Source organism: Aedes albopictus, chromosome 2, assembly GCF_035046485.1.
Source record: "Aedes albopictus strain Foshan chromosome 2, AalbF5, whole genome shotgun sequence".
Lineage (NCBI taxonomy): Eukaryota > Metazoa > Arthropoda > Insecta > Diptera > Culicidae > Aedes > Aedes albopictus.
Genome location: NC_085137.1, coordinates 9,578,091 through 9,601,937, shown reverse-complemented (window position 1 = coordinate 9,601,937; position 23,847 = coordinate 9,578,091). Strand labels below are relative to the sequence as shown.

Sequence of the window (23,847 nt, the reverse complement as noted above, 5' to 3'; positions counted from 1 at the left end):
TAAAGACATCTAGAATACGAAGCAAATATCAATCATTTGTTACTTATAAGTTTCTTTTGATGTTAACGTCTCCTAAACATTATAAACTGTCACAGTATCACAATTACACTGTAAATATTTCAGTAAGTTTTACAGATCCATTTAAAAGTTTGGATTCTTGGATGTTTTACATGCTCCACAAATATATAAAAAAGTCGGGAAATTTCAAAACCAATGCGGGAAAAAGTCGGGAAAAATGCGGGAATTTCAATTTTGATTTTGTGTGGCCACCCTGATTTATGTCTATGCTTCAAGTACTTAAGTATAGATTCTTTTGGGATTTCTTTGATAGTTTCTGCAGAGGTGTAACAGGAATTCTCCAACAGTTTTTCTCGGAATGTCTTTCCTGAGATAGCTTACGAAGTTCTTTATAGGTACACAATTTCCGGGAAAATATCGAAAAGAATCCAGCTGAATCCTCCGAAACTGAAGGCAATAACCTCGAGCGGATCTTTGGAAGAAATCCTGGGACATCCCGCAGAACGGTTCTGTGAGTAATCTCGGAAGGCAGTATTGAGGAAATTTAATGCAACGACAAGCTCGGAAAACGTATCCGCGATATCTCGCGGGCGGAACTACCGGTGAAATCCCGCGAAGATATTCAAGAGAAATATCGAAAAACTCTGGAAAAAATCACTGAACGAACTTCTGCAAGAATCTCGTAAAAATCCTGAGAGGAACTGTTAGAAAGCTGTCCCGGTAAACCACTTAGAGGCCTTTCTGAAGGACCACTCGTTTATGTTCAGAATTGTTATAACGATCTTCAGATGTTTCCCAATAAGATTTTTTTTCCAGGCATTCGTCCTGTGATTCCTCCTGAAGTTTTCTTGGGATTCTTTCAGGAACACTTGGTGGGATTCCTCCAGAAATTCTTGCTGGTATTTCTGCCGGACTTTTTTTTCCAAAAATCGACATAACTCCTACAATGATGTATCCAGGGGTTTCTTTAAGGATTACTCCAATAATTCTTACTAGTATTACTAAGTGGATTTATCCAGGAATTTCACTAGGAATTTTCCTAGGGATTCTTTCAAGAAATCCTATCAGCAAAAGAGATAATTGAGTGTACCGAGTTAAATCTGCTGTTGAGAACTCAGTAAAAAGATGGGGAATACCGAGCTAATCTTAGTTTCCATACCTACTGGAGTTTCACCAGAAGTTTCCGATAAATTCAACCTGCAAACATTCTATACTCCACCTCTGACGTCATTTTACATATTGCGGCGTCATCGCAACGCAAACAACCCAACAGGCAGTTTTCAATCCACCTCTCTATGCAGAGTTCGCACTGATTGTCGACTCGCACAGGGGTATCGTCGAACGTTCGGCTGATTCGGTCAGTCTCCATCCGGTAGTGCGTAAAGTGAGTTGCATAGTGTGCCGTAGTGCGTCTCCCATTAGGCTGTCCTTCTGAATAAACTTTTCCAATCTGGGCATTCCAGTGTTCGAAGGCAAATTAGGCTTAGCCACTCGTGCATGAAGTGACTTAAACTTAGTGAGGGTTGTTACCCGTACCGTGAGGCAGGTTATTTCGGTATTTTCCGGTGGAAGTATTCAGGTGAGTCTTGAGAAAAAGAGCTGATAAATTTGATGACGACTATGGTCTGGCACCCCGTGTGTGAAAAGACGCATTGATCTGTTTAGGGCAAATGGCCTAAAGGTGTGCCTGGTGCTAATTGTGAGGGTTAGGTGCCATTTGGGCTAGATTTCTGTGCATGAGATTGTGAAAAAAGTGTGGTGCAGCTGATTTTGATAAGATTTTGAAGCCTTTTTTAGAAATTGATGCAATTTGATTTGTTAACTTATTTTTCTTCACCTCCAAATCTTCGGTACATGACACAAATACAGTGTTAAATTCTAGTAAGTAAGTTGGTAGCCGCTGGTATGGATGGTGTGCGCCTGTGAGTGATGGTATTATTTATAAATAAATGGGAACAAGTATTGCGTTCGTTTTGGATGAGATCTTACTCATACGCCGGAGTACAGCTGGCCGCGGTCGAATTTATTCGAAGGTTTGGGTGTGTGCGTGTCGGTGGGATTGCGCGATATCTCCCAGATTATGCCCCGTTGTCTGAGAGAAAATGTACGCGCGAGAGGAGAGTATTGAAAAATGTAAACGTAAATAAAAAGTATAGCAAAATAGGACCTGTCTCATAACTTTGTATAGTGGAAATGATGAAAATTGGGTCTCGTGGGGACGTGGCTTCGGTTTGCAATTACGAAAAGGTTAGAATATCATGGGTGTAGGGTGACACAGACCGAGCTCCACATGGATCGTAATTATCCGATTTTCACCTTGAACTTAATCATTGCCTTCATCGTGGCCACTGTGCGTTTTATTGGAACAAAAAAATAGGAAAGAACGGGCTCACCTTTAACGTGAAGAAAAAACGCTAATCAAGTTCTAGCTCATCTCGCTGGGTGGTGTTTTGTAAAGGACACAGGGAAGCGTGTGGGCGGGTGTAGATCTGAAGTGGGAGGGATTCATCCGAGGGAGGGGGAATTGCGATTCAGAGAAAACGTTTGGTTTGTAAGGATAGAAAGAACATGTAAATTTCAAGCCTGTTTGAGCTATTTTTAAGATAACACCAATACCGTTGCAACGGTGACAGCCTAAATGCAAGAGTGTTCGTATATTTTACACGAGATCACACCAATACACTCAAAGCACTTGTGAGTATTGGTTAGTGATAGGTACACTTTAATCGAATGGTTACTACGTCAATACGCCGTATACGGATACTCTCGTGACTCCATCCCATTCATGGTGTAGTTTTGAGATAGCCGTAGACCGAGTGCGATGTGTACGTTTTCCGTCCGTGGTTTCTGAAGGTGTGAGGTCAAGAAAAAATCTTCACTTTTTCCTCAAAGCAGAGAGATACGCAACAAAGCCGATAGGAAAAGTGGGAAATTCGCGACCATTTCGTCGAAATTCATCACGGAAAGTGTCCCAAAGAACATTCTGCTAAGCAATATCCACTTATCTTGTGCATTATGATTCAAGTGAATACAGTTCAGTCCCGTTCACCGCCGAAGCATTTGAGCAAGTGAATGTGGCTTGTGAATTCCGTCGAATTTTGTGCGTTGTGTCGAACTGCAAATTTGAAGGTAGCATCGATTTTTTCACGAAAACTTTTTATCGACGCTGCTTTTTCGAGTGTGACTGCAGAAAATCGCGACATTCTGCACAATTCGCGAATGGTGGTGTGTCATGTGAGTACAGGTTCATACATGGTTCATATCCAGAGAAGCCAGTCCCCTCTTTCCAAGCCTTAATTTGAGGTAAAAGCCGTGTCTGGCCGAGTGACGGGAAGGTGGAAGAAGAGCACTGAGTGAACAAGAAAAAAAAATCGGGGAAAAAACCTTTCAGTTATGCTTTGATTGGGTGGGGCGTCATCATTTCAATAATAATTTTGCATGTTTATTTTTGGAGTTTTTTTTTATGTGGTTCAAATTGTTGGTGAAGTCGTTTCGGGTATTGAATTCAGAGCGAAGAAAAGTGGAATGCACTTCCGGTTCTTTAGATTTTGTGTGTCTGCTTCGCATTACCCACTTCAGCCAGGTATCGAGCTCCATTCGAATGTTGGCGTTGGTTGGCTGGTTTTCTGCGGTAAATGATCAATGCATTAAGCTAAAGTCGAAAGTATTGCGTGTCTGATCGGAGGCTTACAAAACTCCACTGTCGAATCATTATATCGATACGTTCATTCTTTGGTATCAATTATAATGATATAGTGCTGAAGAAAGCCGCAGAAAACGTAAAACCGCGATAGATGGCGGAATTGCGTGTATGTGATAATGTGGCATTTTGTGTGTGGAAGAATTTTTCTCATGTGGATGAGTTAATCGCAAATGGCTTGTTATATGGAGCATCATTGAAACTTAGTGGAGAAGTGGAAAAAACTTAGCTTAATTGGCACAGAGAACTGTCAGTGAAAAATTCTAGTTTAGGAAAATCAGTTTGTTAAGCTAATGTAGGAGAAGTGTATCCATTTCTGACACTATGATTTTAATCGTATTTTCCTGGACGGTTCTATAAGGAATTTTCTATTGCCAATTAAGGTTGAAGGATTCGTGATTGACATAATCGTCATCGCTGAAAATACGAAAGCAGTTTTCTCGCTCGAGTCTTAAATGTTTAAATTGAAAATGTATTCATTGTACTCCATTCTCCACCCGCAATTCAGTGAATACATTTTCACTGCAGAAATTTTAGTTTTGAACGTGAAAACTGCTTTCGAATTTTCAATGATGACGATTATGTCAAAGACGAGTCCTTCAACCTTAAAGTGGAATTGCTGAAGTATTTTTCAGAGAATTTCCTGGATTTTTTTTTGCAATTTCTGGAAGACATCTTAGTAGAAGTCATGGATGAGTTTTAGTTAAATTCCTATTTAAATATCCGGAATGACTTCCTGTGGGGTTTCTCGAATACTTTCTTGCAACATTCTATAATGAATAATATTGTAAAACTCTTGCACAACTTCTACGCAAACTGCACGAGAATTTTCGGGGATAATTTAGTGCGGAACTTATCACAAATTTCTCTATTCTGCAGAGATTTTGTATAACGTCTATTGGTATTATTTTAACAGTTCCAACCAATGTTACCCTAAGGGAAGTTGCCTAGAATTGAATGTCAAAAATTGTCCAATACACAAATGCATTGTATACACAAATGTTTGAAACATCTCGCTAATCTTCAAGAGTTATTCAAGGTGTTCATAAGTTATCCGTTGAAAATTCCACTAGCAAATACACCTGAAATTAGTCTGTTAAAATTATTGAAGTTTTTTTTTTTATTTATAAAGAAATATCGGGAATTTCTGCAATTATTGTTTCTTTCCTGCAAATCATAAAACATTTCCAACAAAATAAACTGGAAAATACATTAATCCTTGCAAGATTATCTCAAATAAATAAATTTTCAAAGAATCTTTTTAGTTAGGGTCTTGTACCATTTGGGCAGGTGTACCTATTTTGGGCATTTGCCGCTATAACTAAGTCAATTTCAAACCGATTGATTTGAATTTTTTTATAGAGTTACGCATAGTATCTAACTCTGAACAAAATTTCAAATCAATCGGTTGGAAATTGACTTAGTTATAGAGGCAAGTGCCCAAAATAGGTACACCTGTCCAAATGGTACAAGACCCTATCTACTAAAACAACAGAAAAATGTCTGGCAAAATTATAAAGAAAACCAAGCACAATTTGTTGTTTCACTTTTTTCGAATCCCGGCAGGAATTGTAGAGGTGAATTCTGAGGATCGGGAGACAATTCAGCAAGGTACTCTCTAATTTATCCTACTCAAAACGACGAATTGAGGCGCTGTTTGTTTTGTTTCTTACATACATACATACATTTATTTGTTCAACATCATTAAGGACAAACGTCTTGAGATCCCGCTTCAACAGTACATCAGAACTTTGAACGCACAAATCTCAAGAAGCAAGCTTCAAACACCAATGCATTCAATTATTCTGTTCTTGCTCACTTGTAATAAGCTTAAAATAAGAAGCTCAGGTGCGTTGGTTTTGTTTACGGAGAGATTTGTGCCCTCAAAATCGTGAGTAGGTGCCAAAGTCGGCCATTGTGGCGGCCATTTTGGGATTCTAATAAGTCTGTCCTTAAGACAAGACATAATCAACAAAAGTACGCCACAATACTCGGTTTGTGGCTGCCGCTCTCCATCCTCGGTCGCGCCCAATGCTCGCCAAGTCACGCTCCACCTGGTCCGCCCATCGTGCTCTCTGCGCTCCACGCCTTCTTGTGCCAACCGGATCCGTTGCAAACACCAGCTTTGCAGGGTTGTTGTCCGGCATTCTTGCAACATGCCCTGCCCACCGTATCCTTCCGGCTTTGGCCACCTTCTGGATGCTGGGTTCGCCGTAAAGTGCAGCGAGCTCGTGGTTCATCCTTCTCCGCCACACACCGTTCTCCTGCACACCGCCGAAGATCGTTCTTAGCACGCGTCGCTCGAAAACTCCGAGTGCTTGTAGGTCCTCCTCGAGCATGGTCCATGTCTCGTGCCCGTAGAGGATCACCGGTCTTATTAGCGTTTTGTACATGGTGCATTTGGTGCGTGGGTGAATCTTTTTCGACCGCAGTTTCTTCTGGAGCCCGTAGTAGGCCCGACTTCCGCTGATGATGCGCCTCCGAATTTCACGGCTCACGTTGTTGTCAGCCGTCAGTAAGGATCCGAGGTAGACAAATTCCTCCACCACCTCGAAAGTATCCCCGTCTATCGTAACATTACTACCCAGACGGATCCGGTCGTTTTCGGTTCCGCCTACCAGCATGTACTTTGTTTTTGAGGTATTCACCACTAGTCCGACCTTTGCTGCTTCGCGTTTCAGGCGGGTGTACAGTTCTGCCACCGTTCCAAATGTTCTGCGATAATGTCCATGTCGTCCGCAAAGCACACAAATTGACCGGATTTTGTGCTCTACGATCTATCAGGCCTAGATGTCATGGGAATTTGGGTGTTGTTAGTGGAAGGGTAAACTCCAAAGGATACGTTTGGTCAACGTTCAGACACATCATTGTTAGACTGCTTTGAATCAGTTGTCTACCCCCAATTCATATAAGAATTCTCTATAAGAATTTCTATTTCGTAGAAGTTGTCACAAAATTTATTCTAGAATTTCTTTCAAGATTCTCTTATAGATTATACAGTCATAGCACAATCATGGGTCACCCACAATTATGGATCAATTCCATTTGAATTGCATAGTGAACTGACTGACTAATAATTGTGACAGAGTGATCCATAATTGTGCAATGACTGTATGCGATTTCTTTTGGAGTTTCTCATGGGACTTCCCAAGAACTTCGCTCCAAGTTGCTACAGGAGTCCTCCTCTTCCTCTTCTTGGCGTAACGTCCTCACTGGGACAAAGCCTGCTTCTCAGCTTAGTGTTCAATGAGCATTTCCACAGTTTTTAACTGAGAGCTTCCTCTGCCAATGACCATTTTGCATGTGTATATCGTGTGGCAGGCACGAAGATACTCTATGCCCAAGGAAGTCAAGCTACAGGAGTCATTCCTGGCATTTCTACTAGAGTTCCTCCAAGGAGTCCCAAGGAATTTTTTTTACGAATTTTCTGCAGGAGTTCCTCCCGAGATTTCCTCCAAAGTTATTCCTGTAATATCTTAAAGAAATTTCTGTTAGCTTACTTCTAGATTCTAGTGTTCCTTCCTGGTTTTCTACAGAAGTTCCAGCTGGGATATTTCTTAAAGATTCTCACGGGTTTTATTTTGAAGTTTTTCCTGAGATTCCTCTCGGAGTTTCTCCTGGAACTTATCTCACTCCAAGAAGAATCCTCCCGGTGTTGGTCTTGGGATGTCTCACAAAGTTTTTTTTATTTACCGGCGATTATTTTTCTTACAGATTTTCTCTGAATTTTTCCCAGAACTCTTCCCGGAATGTTTAACGGAAATTGTCCCGAGATTCCGTATACTCCTTTAGGGATTTCTTTAATAGGTACTCCCAGAGTTCTTGCAGGGATTTTTGCACGGGTTTTCCTCAGAATGTCTCCTGGGATAACTTTCAAAATTCCTTATAAGAAATTCCCGGAGAAATATTCGTAGGAATCCACGCGAGAAACTCCGCAAAATTTTATTGAAAAAATATCGACAGGAACTTCAGAAAAATAAACCTAAGAAAAATGAGACATCTCGTGAAAAAGCTCTAAGAGTAACCCCGAGAGGAAATATTAAGGACATCCTAGGACGAACTTCGAAAAGTTGTGGATTCCTGGGGGCGAAATTCCGTGAGTAAGTTCAAGAGAAATATCGGAAAACTGTCGGTAAAAATCGTGAGATAAACTGTTGGTGATGGCATTCATGAAGGAATTTTGAATAATTTTGGGTGGATCTTCAGGAGGAACCTCTCTCGTGAAGAGCCGTTCATAAATTACGTAGATTTTTTGCGGGGAGGGGGGTTGCTTCTAGCTAAAGTCTACGCTCCATACAAATTTTCAAATTTTTGTATGGACAAAAGTCTACGAGCGGGATAAGGGGTCTGAGATGGCCAAATTTTGGTCTACGTGGTTTATGAACAGTAGACCGGCCCAAAAACAAAAATGTCGAAAAATTCCACGGGACACCCTCTAGAATCGTACCTTTGGATAAGAAGAACAATCTGTGAAAGATTCAGTTCAATCGGTTGAAAACTGAGCTGGCGCAAATGAGTTGAAGGTTTGTATGGGGTGTTCAGTCCAAATATATGGGAAATTGGATGACCTCCAGTCTCTCATACAGCACGCCGGTTTGGCGAGTTCGATTTGGCTCAGAATTGAAAGAATAATAGTTGATACCCTAATGAACAACTTTGTAGAAGACCATATCATGATAAAACTTAATTTAGTTGCGGTTTTAGCCAAAGAAACCAGGATGAGGACATCTTCCCCCGTTTACTCTCGGTTGTTATATGCAGCACGTGTTGATCGGCCGTAGCTTGCGCGCTACATCATAGGCAGCTATGTAATTCTACATTGTCTCGATACTCACCCACATGCGTGAGCAATGGAAATGAAGGACAACATAGCCGCCTATGATGCAGTGAGCAAGTTTCAAACGACAAACACGTGCTGCATGTAACAACCGAGAGTAAACGGGGGAAGATGTCCTAATCCTGGGCTCGTTGGCTAAAACCGCAACTAAATTAAGTTTTATCATGATATGGTCTTCTACAAAGTTGTTCATTAGGGTATCAACTGTTATTCTTTCAATTCTGAGTCAAATCGAACTCGCCAAACCGGCGTGCTGTATGAGAGACTGGAGGTCATCCAATTTCCCATATAATTGGACTGAACACCCCATACAAACCTTCAACTCATTTGCGCCAGCTCAGTTTTCAACCGATTTAGCTGAATCTTTCACAGATTGTTCTTCTCATCCAAAGGTACGTTTCTAGAGGATGCCCCGTGAACTTTGAAAACTTTTTTTTCGCTTCATACAACTGTGGGCCGGTCTAATGAACAGCCGCTGAAAACCTCAGCAGAAATCCAGGAGGAAACTCTGATAGAAATCCCAGGAACAACTCTAAGAAATCTTTAAAAATGTTTACTTATTTTTTTTTGGGACATTTTTGTAAAATATCGATTTTTTAGAAAATATGAGTTCTTTTATTGATAACTAGCTGTCCCGGCAAACTTGGTCTTGCCGTCTTGGGGTGGTTTGACAACTATTGAGCTCAAAAAAGCACCGCACTCTAGATTGGTTTTATTTCGATTGTGTTGATTTCCTTCCCAGCTCACAATAATCAGTATTTTAGCAATTTTCTTACTTTTCTAGTTTATTTTCATAACTTTTTATACATAGCCACCATGAATACGAATCGAACCGTGCAAGAGTCATGCTGATCGGTTCACTCGTTCGTGAGTTTTGTTGCCTCAAAGGTACATCAAACTCATTTTCATATATATAGATAGATAGATAGATAAATAAATTTTCCAAAGGTCCCCTGTGAAACATTTTCCCAAACAATGTGTTTAGCGATTGTGAAAGACACCTTCAAATTTTCATTGCCATAGTAGTATCGCACATGTAATGGGTATTCGATTCAATGTTTCTAGCTCTAAATGTCTAAATCCGGTTTAGTAATCAAAAACTGAATGACCTTTAACAATTATGCAGAAAAGTGATTTTTTTCTGTAATAATCATACACTGAATTCTGTTTTTACACGATCTTTTTTATGCGATTTTATTTTACACGTTTTTCTCGAAATTACGCGATGTACTTTTGGAAAGATTCTTCTCTCCCGGTCGCAATTTCTTTCCGACAGGGCTCAAATGTTTACCAGAGATCTCTCTTATTTAGCATCCTTGATACGCTGTCAAAATTTGAAGTTTCGAAAACTTTTTTTACTCGATTTTGTTTTACACGGAACCAAAAATCGCGTAAAAACAGATTTTACTGTACATTTTTCAATAACATTGCATACTTTCATTCGTTAATCAAAACTTTAAACTTAAATAATGAAACTTGTAAGAGTTTCGTGATAATTTTCACATTCTAGGATCTCAAATTTCATTGAAAAAAGTTAGCGTAGGTAATACCAAGCCATTTCACTGACTGATCAATTTTACCCCGAATGCAGAATTGTTTTTTTTGCCAGTAATATTTATTACACTAAATTATTTTCAGTAAGAGATTAAACCTCGTTGACTGATGAACTCCATCGTCGTACTTGATAAAATCGGAAACTTTTCAAAAACTGAACACCAAAAGTTTGGAAAGCATCAATTTTACCTGAAATCACGGCACTTGAGCAGCTTGAGCATTATAGATTTCCTTGTTCACCATCTAGCGACTGAAACTTTAAATCCCTTTCAGCATGACATTACTAATGATTAGTAGGAGCTTCACTAGGCACTGTCCATAAACTACGTAGACTCAATTTTGTCAATCTCAGATGCTCCCCTCCCCCCTCCTTACAAAATTTTCGAAATTTGTGTGGACCGTAGACTTTGGCCAGAACCCCCCGTCCCCCCTCCGAGTCTACGTAGTTTATGGACAGGTCCCTAGCTACAACTCCATATGATTTGATCTAGCCATAAATCGACCACTGCTAATGCTTCTGCAAAGACGATTCACGCGCGTATTTTGCATCTTCTTTCGGCGTGTTCTTCGATTTCGACAGCGTATGACGATGACGATTCATACGTAATGTAATGCTACTTTCAAAGCAGCCACTGCTCTGACGAATTAACCTCAAATTTCCAAAACCCAATAAGAAAAAAAATAATATTAAATTGTCTCAGACTCATACTCGTGTTGATTCAGAAGCGTAGGTAACCAATCGACCGTGCACCAACACTTTGGTGACCAAGACACACGCTCTGATGGAACAACTACACTGAAGCAAAACAGATTCTCGAAATGTGTGTATGTTGTGTTGGCATTGGACTGGAGGAGCGCGCGCGAGACTACCGCTGATGGGACCTGTGCCATAATATGGCATTATTATCTGCGAAGCTTCATCTCTACAGCGTTGATGATGGAGAAGACGCATATCGAAACACATTATTCTGTGCATATCGCACATTTTCACCTCAAGCAACTATCACAACGACCACCTCTGATCGTTTCTTCTCGTCTGCCGCCTTCCCCCTCCTCATGGTCTGAGGCCAATGTTATGTTTTGTGTTACGAGAAGAGCCGCAAAAATAGTGCTATTTCTCGTGGCTATGGTTTCGTGCAAGGATCGCTACGACAACTACGCTCCGTTGTTGGTACGGTTATTAATACACAAGTACAGTTTTCTTCTGCTCTCTGCTGTGTGTATATATTTTATAATAACTTACATAAAAGGGGGCCCCCTCAACACCAAGCTAGTTTCACTTCGCGACTGAACTTGTTTTCTTTCATTTTTTCCCTCACTTCACCGTTCGGTCGTCGTCATCGTCGTCCCCGCGAGGTTTCGATGACTCGAAGTCATCACACCGCGCGCGTTCACTTCGCTGCTATTGGAGGACTGTTGATGTTGTTTCGGTCCCATCCATATCAGGAGCATTCACAGGTCCTAGTATGTGGCGATGATCTATGCCGTCACTAGTAGGTTGTAGGACTGCTTAGACAGGGAGTCTGAGTTTTCATACCAATTGTCATCAATTTTTGTACCCTACTAGTACTGTACAATTGTACATATCACACGGTACCTATACGAAAAAATAAGTCAATTGTTATGACGTTATCAAGTTATAGCGAAAAATGCCCAGAATGAGTCCCTCTACCCAAAATATTATCACAAGCTTAATAGTGATCGCCACTAAAAACATGTTCTGATCCAGAGCAAGAGGGCTCATGCGTGTTAATCGGACTACGAACGCTCAAACAACCGAAAGGGAATGAGAAGCGGCCGGTCGTCGGTGGCAGGCACGTACGCATCATTCTGCGTGTCTGGACGCGCGAAGATGGTACAAGTTTCTACAAACAGTCACCACAACTTGGCTGTGGACAGTGGGAAAATGCTGATCTGATTTGTCAATAATACATGTTAAAAAATACGTTGTCGGATATGTAAAATGCGTTTGTTTTTATTTGATTTGCTGTTAAACTTAAAACACAAAGAAACAGACGTCACACTTAAAACAAATTACAGTAGAAAATATCGTCACGGAAACGTAATCGCCCAATGTTAATCATGCTGTGTTTGACCGAACAGCCACTAGATGGCGGTAGGGAGCAAACGTCAAACAAGAGTAAAAACGATGTTAGCGCCGCGAATGGCCAATCGACCAACTACCACATATTTGAATCAATCGTTAAAAATTTGATAGATGGAGAGCGAGCAGAGTGTGACGTGCGAAACGTAGTCACGGCAACAAATTCGCCCAATGCTAAATTAGAATGAATTAGGCCAACCATGAATTAGGTGATGGTAGTGTGCGCAAACAATGAAGTTAAGATACTACAGTGAGCACGAGTACTACTGGTTTTCACTATAAGGCAATCCATGAGACAGATGCGATCAGCTGATTTTCTTTGTTTACCATGTATCGGGGTGACAGTTGAACACAAAGGAATTTGTTAAGCACCAACGACACTTGACGAAAATTTGTTAAGTTGTACTCACACTGTGTTTACACTTTTGGCTGTCACCCCCATCGCGAAAAGTCGCCATGGATTGCCTTATGATTTTGCATCTTGCGAACATGCCGGTTATCTATCGGTCAAAATGCATACTGTTTTCGCTTTGACACTTATATTGCTGCCTATCTCCACCAGCAAATGACGTTGCGGCAGCGACATCCTCCCTCTATACATTTTTTTCCTGTTCGGTTGAACCACTGCGAGATCTTTTGTGGCATTACCCGTATCCTTAGTATTTAGTGCAAGTCGTATGTACTACATGTACTACACTCTATTGTCATTGAGAGGCAATGAAGCATCGATTTCTGTACAGCTGCTGTTTTGTTTTCTCAGAGGTGCAAGAACTCGATTGCGATGAAAGGGTCTCGTTATCATAGAGATTTAAATCCCAGTGAAAGAGCGCCCCTAATCAAACTAAACCCAATCAATTTGAATTCTGAAAAAAAAAACAAAACGGTGGTACTGATATTTATCCATGCATCGGAACTCTGGCTCATCTATGTCTTATTTCTAGCTTAGTCCCAGGACAACACAGAAAAACCCGGGACTTTAGGCTAGTTGCAAAACTCTGTCAAATTGGAGAATGTGTTCTGCAATAAGAATGCACGTGAGCCCTTGAATTACCAGAACTTAATAGTCCTTGATTAGTACGCAAGTAGATACGTAAAGCATGTTTGTTTTTCCTAACACCAAGTGTAGTCTCGGGTGGGCAAAGTCCGATTTTTTTACTATCAGCACATTACCCCAACTTGACAAACCGGATGTCAGTAGGGTTCGGTTTGTTAGATATTTAACCGTAACGCAACACAAAAAGGTGATCTACCTATGTTTACGGGCTTCGTTAAAGATCGAGCATATTTTAAACCCCATCAACCATTCATCCATCAGAAAGGGTCGCCTGACACCTTGGATTGGGGTTCCCTGTTTAGTGGACTTTTACCCCCGGAACAGGTAGTCTGTAGTGTTATTCTTAGCCAATTACGACAACCGCTACCGACACTACACAGTTATCTAGGCTGAGCGGGAAAAGAAGTTAACATTGATGGTTAACCTTCACGTAACCGACCCCCAACATCTCATTTTCAAAATGCTGGCATTTCGTCAATTTTCATCCAACTTTTTTTAAGTCGCCCTCAATCGATCATAAATTGGTGCAAGTTTATTACACCCAAGTGGCCATGCAATGCCCGGAACCATTCCGGAGATATTCCGGATTGTACTGGGGTCAGGGAGCGTGCCGAAATGGTCAAAAATGATTATTTCGTGTGTTATTGTGTTTGAACCATCGATTTTCAGCGGAATTTTCATTGCGAACAATAAAACACAACTGCGATAAGCAGATTTGAATAACTTTACCCATCCGGATCACCGTGACAGGTTCCGCGGGGGCCTTATTGGGGTCACTTCTGGTTTTCATCCAAAACATGTCGTGCGACATATCAAACTTCATGATTTCGAATGACTGAGTCAGAAATGATACCCTGAAGTCTGTATCAACTAATATGGCCACCCTGGAACATCTAGCATAGGTTCCACGGGAGTGACATCGGGGACATTTCTGGTTTGCAACTAAAACATGCCGTGCGACTTATCAAACTTCATTATTTCAAGAGAATGGGGCTGAACAAATTGACTGAAGTATGAAGCAAACTGGTATGGCCGCTCCGGAACACCTGAAACAGGTTCCGCGAGGGCCTCTTAAACACAATAACACACGAAACAATCATTTTTGGTCATTTGACAAAACATACAACTCCCCCACCCCCTGACCCCAGTACAATCCAGAATAGCTCCAGAATGGTTCCGGATATTAAATGACCACTTGAGTGTAATAAACTTGCACCAATTTATGATCGATTAGGGGCGACTTCAAAAAAATCGGATGAAAATTGACGAAATGCCAGCATTTTCCAAATGAGTTGTCGGGGGTCGGGTATGTGAAGGTTAACTTCATATGGACCCGAACAGCCAGTATACATATCCGGCATACAACATCCCTCTAGTTCATTATCTAATTTGCGCACTGAATCAAATTTCAACAATAATGACAATGTCATCACCTGAGTTTGTTGCGACAATCCTTCAAATACGACTCAGGTTTCTTCCAACTTGAACAGAATAGGATACAAAATGGAACAAAATGCGATTAAAATCATCTTCACAAATGTATGATCGCCCAATGCTAATTATGCTGTGTTACGCAAATCCACTGAGTAGATGGCAGTAGTGAGCAAACGTCAAACGAAAGCAAAAACGATGCGAGTGCCATGAGCGACAGATTTGCGAACTACAGAATATTTGAAGAGTCCGTTAGAGTGAGACGTCTATTTGTCTGTGGGATAAACGTAGTCATCCCGGTCGTTTCGTTGTGAATTTAGGTAACGCACAATATTGTTTACCTGTAGTGCTGAGAAGGGGGTCAAGAACCCTATGCATATTCCATTACACGAAATTACTTTGAAAAAAAAAATATCCAAAATAATTGCTGGGATGTGGATTGTTTTCGAGATAAAATTACGTGTACTTTTCTAGATCCCAAAAGCATACTTGAGCCTGAGCTTGATTGACCGCCCGTAGATGCTACTTCAGTATCGCCAGGGCAGCTACACTCACTCAAGGAACCAATGAGATTATCTGCCCGAACCTAGCAGGCATCTTCAGTGTGTGAGCGTTGGTGATCTTCTATTCCTTTGGGCGACAATGGCGCCTGCCACGTCAGGTTGTACCGTGACCGCGCCTAATTCCAATCAGCTCCTAATTCCGTTCACTTGAATCAAAACGACGAGTATTAGCCGAAATTGTCGCAAATCTTTTGCAAATTGTTTTTGAAATTTTCAATAATTATGTACACGTTAGACTATAATGTAAGCTCGTTACTTACAATTTTCGAATAATCGAGACGTTTCTCAATGACTCGTTCCGAAGAAAGAATATACGACCGGTTTCCACGAGAAGATAACAAAGAATGGTTTTATTGTTCGTTTTTCCACGTTAGCGTTCGACGCAGTCTACACACTAATCTACACTTATCTTATTTTCGCAGTATAGGGGTGTTCAGTACTTCCGTGTTGAATATTCGATCATGGGTTGATGGATGAATGGTGGTATTAATCAGTTATAAATTTTGTTTACAGTTCGGCCATCCTGATATCTCTATTGGCCTCAATAGAACATTTTAGCAAAGTGTTAGTTGGGTTCTGGAGCCGTATACTCGCGGTGAATCGAGGTTAGTTTTACAATGAATAACAATAGGAAAGGATATTGGAAGGGTAACTATTTCTCTTCTAGTCGAATCACATTGTATCTGCTAATTTTCTGCCTGAAATTCAGAAATATCCAGTTATTGACTTTCGTTAATTATTCAGCTGACGCAGCAGTTGAGTTGGATTTCTGGTACAATTTCATATTGGATGGATCGAATATGCCTGTAAATGGACGACTTGACACCTGATATTTATCAATATCGGATATGACGTAGCGGTTGTGATCTAGTACTTTTTTGATAACGTAAGGACCTTTGTATTTCGGTTTTAACTTTTGGTTCTCCCCGACAGTTGGTACACTCCGAATCAAAACCAAATCACCAACTCTGAAGACTGAATTAGCCGTGACTTTACTATCATAATATCGCTTATTATACTTTTGTTGACGCTGCACATTTCCTGAAGCCCTGCACCTGATCTCGGTTAAATTTCGCTCTTCAGATGTGTTCAAGTCCTCGACAAACTCCAGTAAATCTTTATCGATACACAACTTTTGAGTTACACCGAACAAAACTCGAGATGGAATGTCACCTATCGAACGATTGAGAGTGTTATTTAGTAGATGTTCCGCTTTGTACAAAATATTATCCCATTGTACTTTGTTTCCGTCTTGAAGCTTTGCCAAGAGAGGTATCAGCGTTCGGTTATAACGTTCAATTTGCCCATTGGCCTTTGGGCAAGCTGTTGCTACCTGAACGTGATAAAATCCATGATCCCTTGCAAACGATTCGAATTCCTTTGAAGTAAATGCGGACCCTCGATCGGAAACTACAACCCTCGGAACCGAGTACGAAATGAAATATGATTTGAGACATTTCATCACCTCCTTAGTGTTGGTTGATTTCACCGCGTAAAGCTTCAAAAACTTTGTACAACTATCACAAACAGCCAATATATGTAAATTCTTGCCCTTCGTTTTCTCAAGTGGACCAAGGTGGTCGATGTGAATGGTTTGAAAAGGTTTATCTGGTTTTTCGTATATATGCAAAAAACCATCAGTTTTTCGCTGCTTGGGATTGTAACTAATACATGTAATGCACTCACTAATATGCTTTTTCAATTTTTCTGTCAAATTCGGAATATAGAAGTTGCGCATTATCATATCAGCCACCTTATCCACCCCGAAATGTCCCAACTCGTTATGATATTTGTACATCACAGAAGCTTCCATAACTTGCGGAACAAATAGTAGATTTTTCTTTCCCTTAACCTTGTAAACAATCTGGTCGACAATTGTGAAGCCATCATTTTTCCCCTCTTCAAATGCTCGCTTAACCTTTTGAATGCCCTCATCTTTCAACTGGTTCACATACATAGCGCTTTCCTCAACACCAAATCCACTTTGACTACCTTCCAATGCATAAACATGGGCACGAGATAACGCGTCAACGTGCTGCATTTTGTCTCCTACACGGTGGACGATCTCGTAATCAAACTGCTCAATAAACAAGGCCCATCTTGAAATCTTAGGATTCAAATCTTTCTTATTGAGCGTTTGCTGCAAAGCACTGCAATCGGTAACAATTTTGAAGTGAAGGCCGACCAAGTAATTCCTGAAACGTTTCAGACTGTACACAATAGCCAAGGTTTCCAATTCAAAAGAATGAAGCTTATTTTCCGCCACGGATGCCCTCTTGCTAAAGTACATCACTGGATGGAAGTATTTATCCCCCTCAGTTCTTTGCATAAGAATTCCACCAAATCCATTCGATGACGCATCAGTGTGTAGTTGAGTTTCCGCATCAGGCGAGTAAATCGCAAGAACAGGTTTTGATGCAAGAATCTGACAAAGCGTGTCAAAAGATTGTTTTTGACTTGGACCGAAAACGAAAGGTTCATCTTTTTTCAGTAGGTCGTACAATGGACTTGCAATTTTGCTAAAGTTCGGAATAAACTTCCTGAAGTAACTAACCAGACCTATGAAACGTTGTACGGCTCGAACAGAATCGGGTAGCGGAAATTCCCTGATCGCGTCAACATGTCTGTCCGAAGGTTGAATGCTGTTGTGTGCAACGTCGTACCCTAGATATTCAATCCGAGTTTTCATGAAATGGCATTTGGACAAGTTCAGTTGAACATGATTATCGGACAAAATCCTCAATAGCGTTTTGAGAACGTCGACATGTTCCTCTATGGTTTCTGTTGCAAGAAGTATGTCGTCATAGAACACGATAACTGTACCCGACTTGATCAGTTCAGATAGCATTTTGTTGATATATCTTACAAATATCTCCGGGGCGTTGCAATATCCAAAAGGCATCCGCGTATATTCGTACTGCCCGCTTTCAACGACAAACGAGAAATATTTGCGAGATGATTCGTCAATTTCCACATGGTGAAACCCATTCTTCAAATCGAGAGATGTAAAATATCGCTTATTTTGCAGTTTCGAAATTTGGTCCTCGATTACAGGAATTGGATAATGATCGCGTTCAACTAACTTGTTCAAAGCACGGAAATTTACACATAATCGATAAGATCCATTCTTCTTCTTAGTCAAAACCACTTTACTCGAATAAGGAGAACTGCTTTCCCTGATTACTCCAGAATCCAGAAGCTCACTAATCATCTTATCTAATTCCCTCCGTTCGAAAACAGACAACCGTTGCGGCGAGGCATGATAAACTTTATCCTCTTTCAACTTAACACCAAACGAATGTTTCATCATGGGAACAACAGGACGGGGTCTTACAACATACTCCGCTCGAAAAACTTCGGTTATCATCTTCGTCAAAGACAGAGTGGATACATCATCACCAATATCAAGACAAAGCTCAGTCATATTGTACGAAACAAGATCACAATCACTACCGACATTTCCATAAACTTGCGACATCAGCTGACGATCAAAGTTATTAGGGATTGCATCTACGTCTCTAGGATGAACAATAATTTTGTCAACTTTGTTAGCTTTCAAAAATTTTCGACCCACCAATCCATTGATTTTCATCGTACCATCTGAAACTACCAAGAAATCCACCTCATAGCGTTTCGATTTACAAGTAATTGTAGTTGATAATACACCATCTGTCAATACTGGCACATTATTTAACCCTACTATCATTGAGCTATCGCTGCTCACGGGATTTAGAACCGATCCAGAAGGAACGTATTGCCTTTTCAGGAGACTTACCTCGCTACCAGTATCAAGCAACAAGTCCATTTCAATCTGATTCGCTACGCTAGCCTGGAACCTACCGTCATCATCGATATCAAACGCCGCCGATGGTTCCTCGTTCAAAGCCTCCGTCAGATGTACTTCCCGCTGCCGCTGCATTTGACGTTGATCTTGCTGGGTCCGAGGATTCCGTGCTTGATTCACCGGCTGATTGCACTGTCCTTCTTCATGTCCAGCACGCTGGCATTTAGAGCAGCGTACGACTCGCTGCGGTTGGGGGCAATCAACCGACAAATGCCCGATCCTGTTGCAGTTGAAACATTTTCTCTTCTGCTGTGTTTCTCCCCCGTTTACCTGGATCACTTCCGGAGCCCGCTGTGCTGATCTGTTGACAACCATGGTCGCTTGACGTTTACGTTTCATGTTGTTGTTGGCCTCACACAGACGAATGTGGTTGAGCAGTTCGAGGCTGTTGTTGTATCGGTTAGCACAGATTTGATCGTAAATTGTATCCAAGGACAGACCTCGAACGATGTAGGTCACTCTAGCTATCTCGCTCATTTGTACGCGTGCCGCCATTGCTTCCACTCGAAACACAAAATGTTCGTAGCTTTCATCCTTTGACTTCACGAGATTCGCTAGCGCCAGATGCACCTCCGCTTCATTCTCATTGTCTGGGAAGACAACTTGAATTTTCTGCTGAAATTGGGCCCAATTCGCGATTCCGGTTTGCGCACTGCGGTACCACTCCCTGGCTGCTCCTTCCAGACGACAGGAAGCATACAGCAGCGTTGTCTGGTCCGTCCAACGATAAAGAGACTTGAAGTGATTAACGTTGGCACACCATGTTCTGACATCTCTTCCACTGGAAAACGTTGGAATCAGCTTGCTGACTTCATCCGGATGTAAATGTCTTTCACGTCGATCCTCCTGGTTGTTTGGAAATTCCGCATCGTTTCGGAGCTGCAGCAATCGTCTCATCAGTCCAATCAACTCCTGCTCACCACGTGGGTTGGCTTGACCGCCCGAACAATCGCTGAACTGGTGGCGATTCCGATTTCGCCGGGCCAATTCGTCCTCCTCAAAGCCATGGAATTCCTCTTCGTCCGACATTTTAACGTAATCACTCGCGGTTGCGGATTTATCCCACTTCTGATAAAATTGTAAGCTCGTTACTTACAATTTTCGAATAATCGAGACGTTTCTCAATGACTCGTTCCGAAGAAAGAATATACGACCGGTTTCCACGAGAAGATAACAAAGAATGGTTTTATTGTTCGTTTTTCCACGTTAGCGTTCGACGCAGTCTACACACTAATCTACACTTATCTTATTTTCGCAGTATAGGGGTGTTCAGTACTTCCGTGTTGAATATTCGATCATGGGTTGATGGATGAATGGTGGTATTAATCAGTTATAAATTTTGTTTACAATAACTAAAATTGTAATGATTGTTAACGTATTATTGTGAAAATACATTAATAGTTATTTATGTAACGAGTTGCAAAAAGTTGATTTTTTCAGCACGAGTCGTACATTCATCCAACGAGGCTTGCCGAGTTGGATAAATACGAAGAGTGCTGAAAAAATCGAGTTTTGCAACGAGTTCCATACAACATTTTATGCAATGATTTTTTTCATAATGCAACCCATTTGAGTTGCATAATGAATACCGTTTCGAGGAAGAAGGCTGCAGGAAAAAAAATGTTATGACATTTATTTTTCGAACAGTTTGAGTTTGGCTGGTCTTGTGATGTTCGTGTGGAAAAATGTCAAATGTACAGACGGTAACCGTTTTTTCCAGTACATTTCTCATCCCTGATGTGGGGAATGGGAAAAATGTGATGATTGCAATCGTTTGTACCCATATCAGACCGAATATACCTCTGCTTCTGCACAAACTCATGCGGATGTCGGAGTGTTGGTGGGATATGGTTGACAGAGGGTTCACACATTGGTGCGTGGATGCCAGACGTAAGGGGCTATTATTGCTATGAAGCTAAAGCGGCACAGTTCGCTTGATTGCATAACTTGAAAGGCGTTATCTGATAGATTGATACTGTGCTGTGAAAGTTGGAAGCAAGGGAAACGGTTTTTCAACCGTTTCTAGTTCTAGCGATAGCTATGAACATATGAATACACACGAGTTGTTTATATAGAGAGGAGAGTATATAGAGAAAGTGCATAGGAAGATACATAGTAGAAGGAAAGGGACGGGTCAAGGATTGAACCCACGATCTTCATATGAAACAGCGGTGGGCACTAGACCAACAAGCCGGTCTTATTCTAGATCGTAATAGCATACTGTACACGCTAAAACTGCTCAGCACTAAAATGTGTAAGACCTACTCATAAGTGCATAATTTCCAGACCACACAAAAATGTGTGACAGTTACACATTCTCAAAAAACAGCTCTTACACTCGTCTAGATGTGAAATGTTGATTTTTTTTTTTTTTGTTTTCCAAGGTCACTAGTAATCCTAGCTAGATTGCTGAACAAAAATTTTTGCGAATTTAACGATTTTGCGGACACTGGAGCTGATTTTGTAAATGTGCAAGGGTTACACATTATTGGTGTAGTCTGGAAATTATGCACTTTAGTGCTGAGCGGCGTTAGCGTGTACTACAATTGTTTACCATTTCTGAAAATCTAAACTATATTTGATGAATAACATTTTTTTAAATACCTACACACTTTTCCATCGATTGGATAAATTTTCCCATTGTGCGCACCTCCCCATCATCGCCAGCACTCTACGAAGTGGCCAAGCGCTGGCTGGCTGGTTGCGAACGAGTCGAAGAATATTTTGGCATTTTTTGGAGGTTTTTCGCGTCTGTTGCTCGCGCCTGATGCTTGCACATATTGAAGAGTGGTGTTGTTTGTTGCTGCTGTTGGTGGCATACACGCACACAATGATTTTAGCAGCCTTGTTCCGTTTTTTTTTTCTTTTGGGAAACGAACGGTGGTAAGTGGGGACATGCAAAAACGCGAAGTGAAGGGGTATCTACCATATGGATGGGTGGGGAGAGAGTACGCACAGGGTGGCTATGATTGTAAAAGGGACGCAATCCATCCAATATTGGCACGGAAGCCGCAATACACGTTTCGCTTGCTGATGTGCGTGTGTCTCGTTGGTGGGAGGAAGGTTACTTAGACAGTTCTTTTTGTGCGTCTCGAAATATTTTTCGTAGTCAACTAGATTCGGACCGTAGAGGTCTGCATCACAGGATGAAAGTTGGTGGAAGGTCAATCAAAATTTGAGAATTTTCTCTACAATAGCTGGTTAACATAAAAAAAATAGTTTCGTCGGAGAAAGTTACCACCTTGGCCTTAGTGCATGCAAAGAGAATGACGAACTCCGCAGAGATAATGAAATTGTGCAATTTTATTTTTAATACTGCAGGTAAAATAATAAACATAAACCGGACAGAAGAAGAATACGAGTGAAAATACCGGTTCAATAAATAACACTTGTGTGAGCAGAGCTGGTTTTGCCATCGCCAGATTGTGCGGTGCATCGTGTATGAGGAGTTCTCTGCTCCTTCGCCCGTTCCACTCCAAACGTATAGGTATGAACGCAGAGCTCTTCTGTGGTACGTTATGAACGAAGATGTGTGCTTGTTTTTGTTATTGTAGGACAACGACGCGCCGTTGGTTGTCGTGGAAGGCGCGCGATGTCAAGATTTTCAAAAGGCATTTAAGAGTCCGGTAAAGCATTTTTGCTCCCGGTTTGGAAGTGAAATTTTACTCAGCACTCGTCTTTTGCTCTTCTCCCTGCGGAGTGTGCACTGCAGCAGTAGGCGTTTCATTTCCCTGCTGCACGGCCGCATCGTAGTGAGTGGTGGAGCATTTTTTTTTTTCATGGCAAACCAAGTTCAAATAAGTAGGCGAACCCCCTACTGCAGGCTTATCGAGGTGCCGGAAAAAGTGGAAGACACCTCACATCGAATGCGTTCCAGCCTATACTGTAGGCACACAAATTGCCACGAAAGCGCGCATGCTCACCTCTCAAAAGCGTTTATCGATCGATGCCATTAAACAGATGTTTTCTCCACCAGCCAGCAACACACTATCTAGGGGCACGCACACAAACAATTGCACTTTCAGCTACTTCCCCTTCTTTACAACCTCCTTATCTGAAAAATGTAGAACAAAGAACTTTTCTTCTAATATCGGTTTTCCTGTATCTTTTCTCAATCCACAGCTATCGGAACTTATATCAATCGGTGAAAAGCCAAAGCGAGTCAGTGCTTTGAACTTAAAAGAAGACAAATCTGCTTACTGAATTATTGAGAACGGAAATCGAGTGTATTTAGTGCGTGAAGTGAGTTTATTATACTATCAATCCAGAATGCAGTAGCCACAATGAAGCGTGGCAGAACAGAAGAAATTCAGTTCGGGCAGCCCCCTCGAACGGGTGGGACTGCCCCACACCAGCGGTTGATAACGACCAGCCAGCCGCATAATCCCGGGCCGACGATACAGTATCAGATATCGCCAAATGTGATTAAAACAACCGCGCCCGCCGATTTGGTGGCCAATCTGAGTCAATCTCAGACGCAACAGCAGCAGCAGCAAGTTCAACAACAGCAAACTGTGACCCAGCAAAGTCAGCAGCAATCGCAGGTGTCCCAACAGGGACCACTGCCACCGTCCCAGCAACAACCCAGCGTGCAGTACACTACATGTAAGTGATTTATTATTCTCTTGTTTGATTTTGAAAATTACACTGAAAGTCAAAACCAATTGGTCCTTACTTCTGGAACATTTGGAAAGCAGATGTTTAATTTTGCCAAATTCCAAGATATCTTTGTTGTCGCCTTG

The 23,847-nt window shown here is 41.4% G+C and overlaps 1 protein-coding gene across 1 annotated transcript; it reads left to right on the top strand.

Annotated features, from left to right (window-relative positions):
- Positions 1-1,024: 1,024 nt before the first annotated feature.
- Positions 1,025-23,710, top strand: LOC134287376 (ras-interacting protein RIP3-like; the record flags this gene model as incomplete). Its single annotated transcript, XM_062849125.1, is given in 2 exon segments — positions 1,025-1,597; positions 23,228-23,710. A coding segment is annotated over 1 exon segment (322 nt), but the record flags the coding sequence as incomplete, so codon positions are not given.
- Between the last annotated feature and the right edge of the window lie 137 nt (positions 23,711-23,847).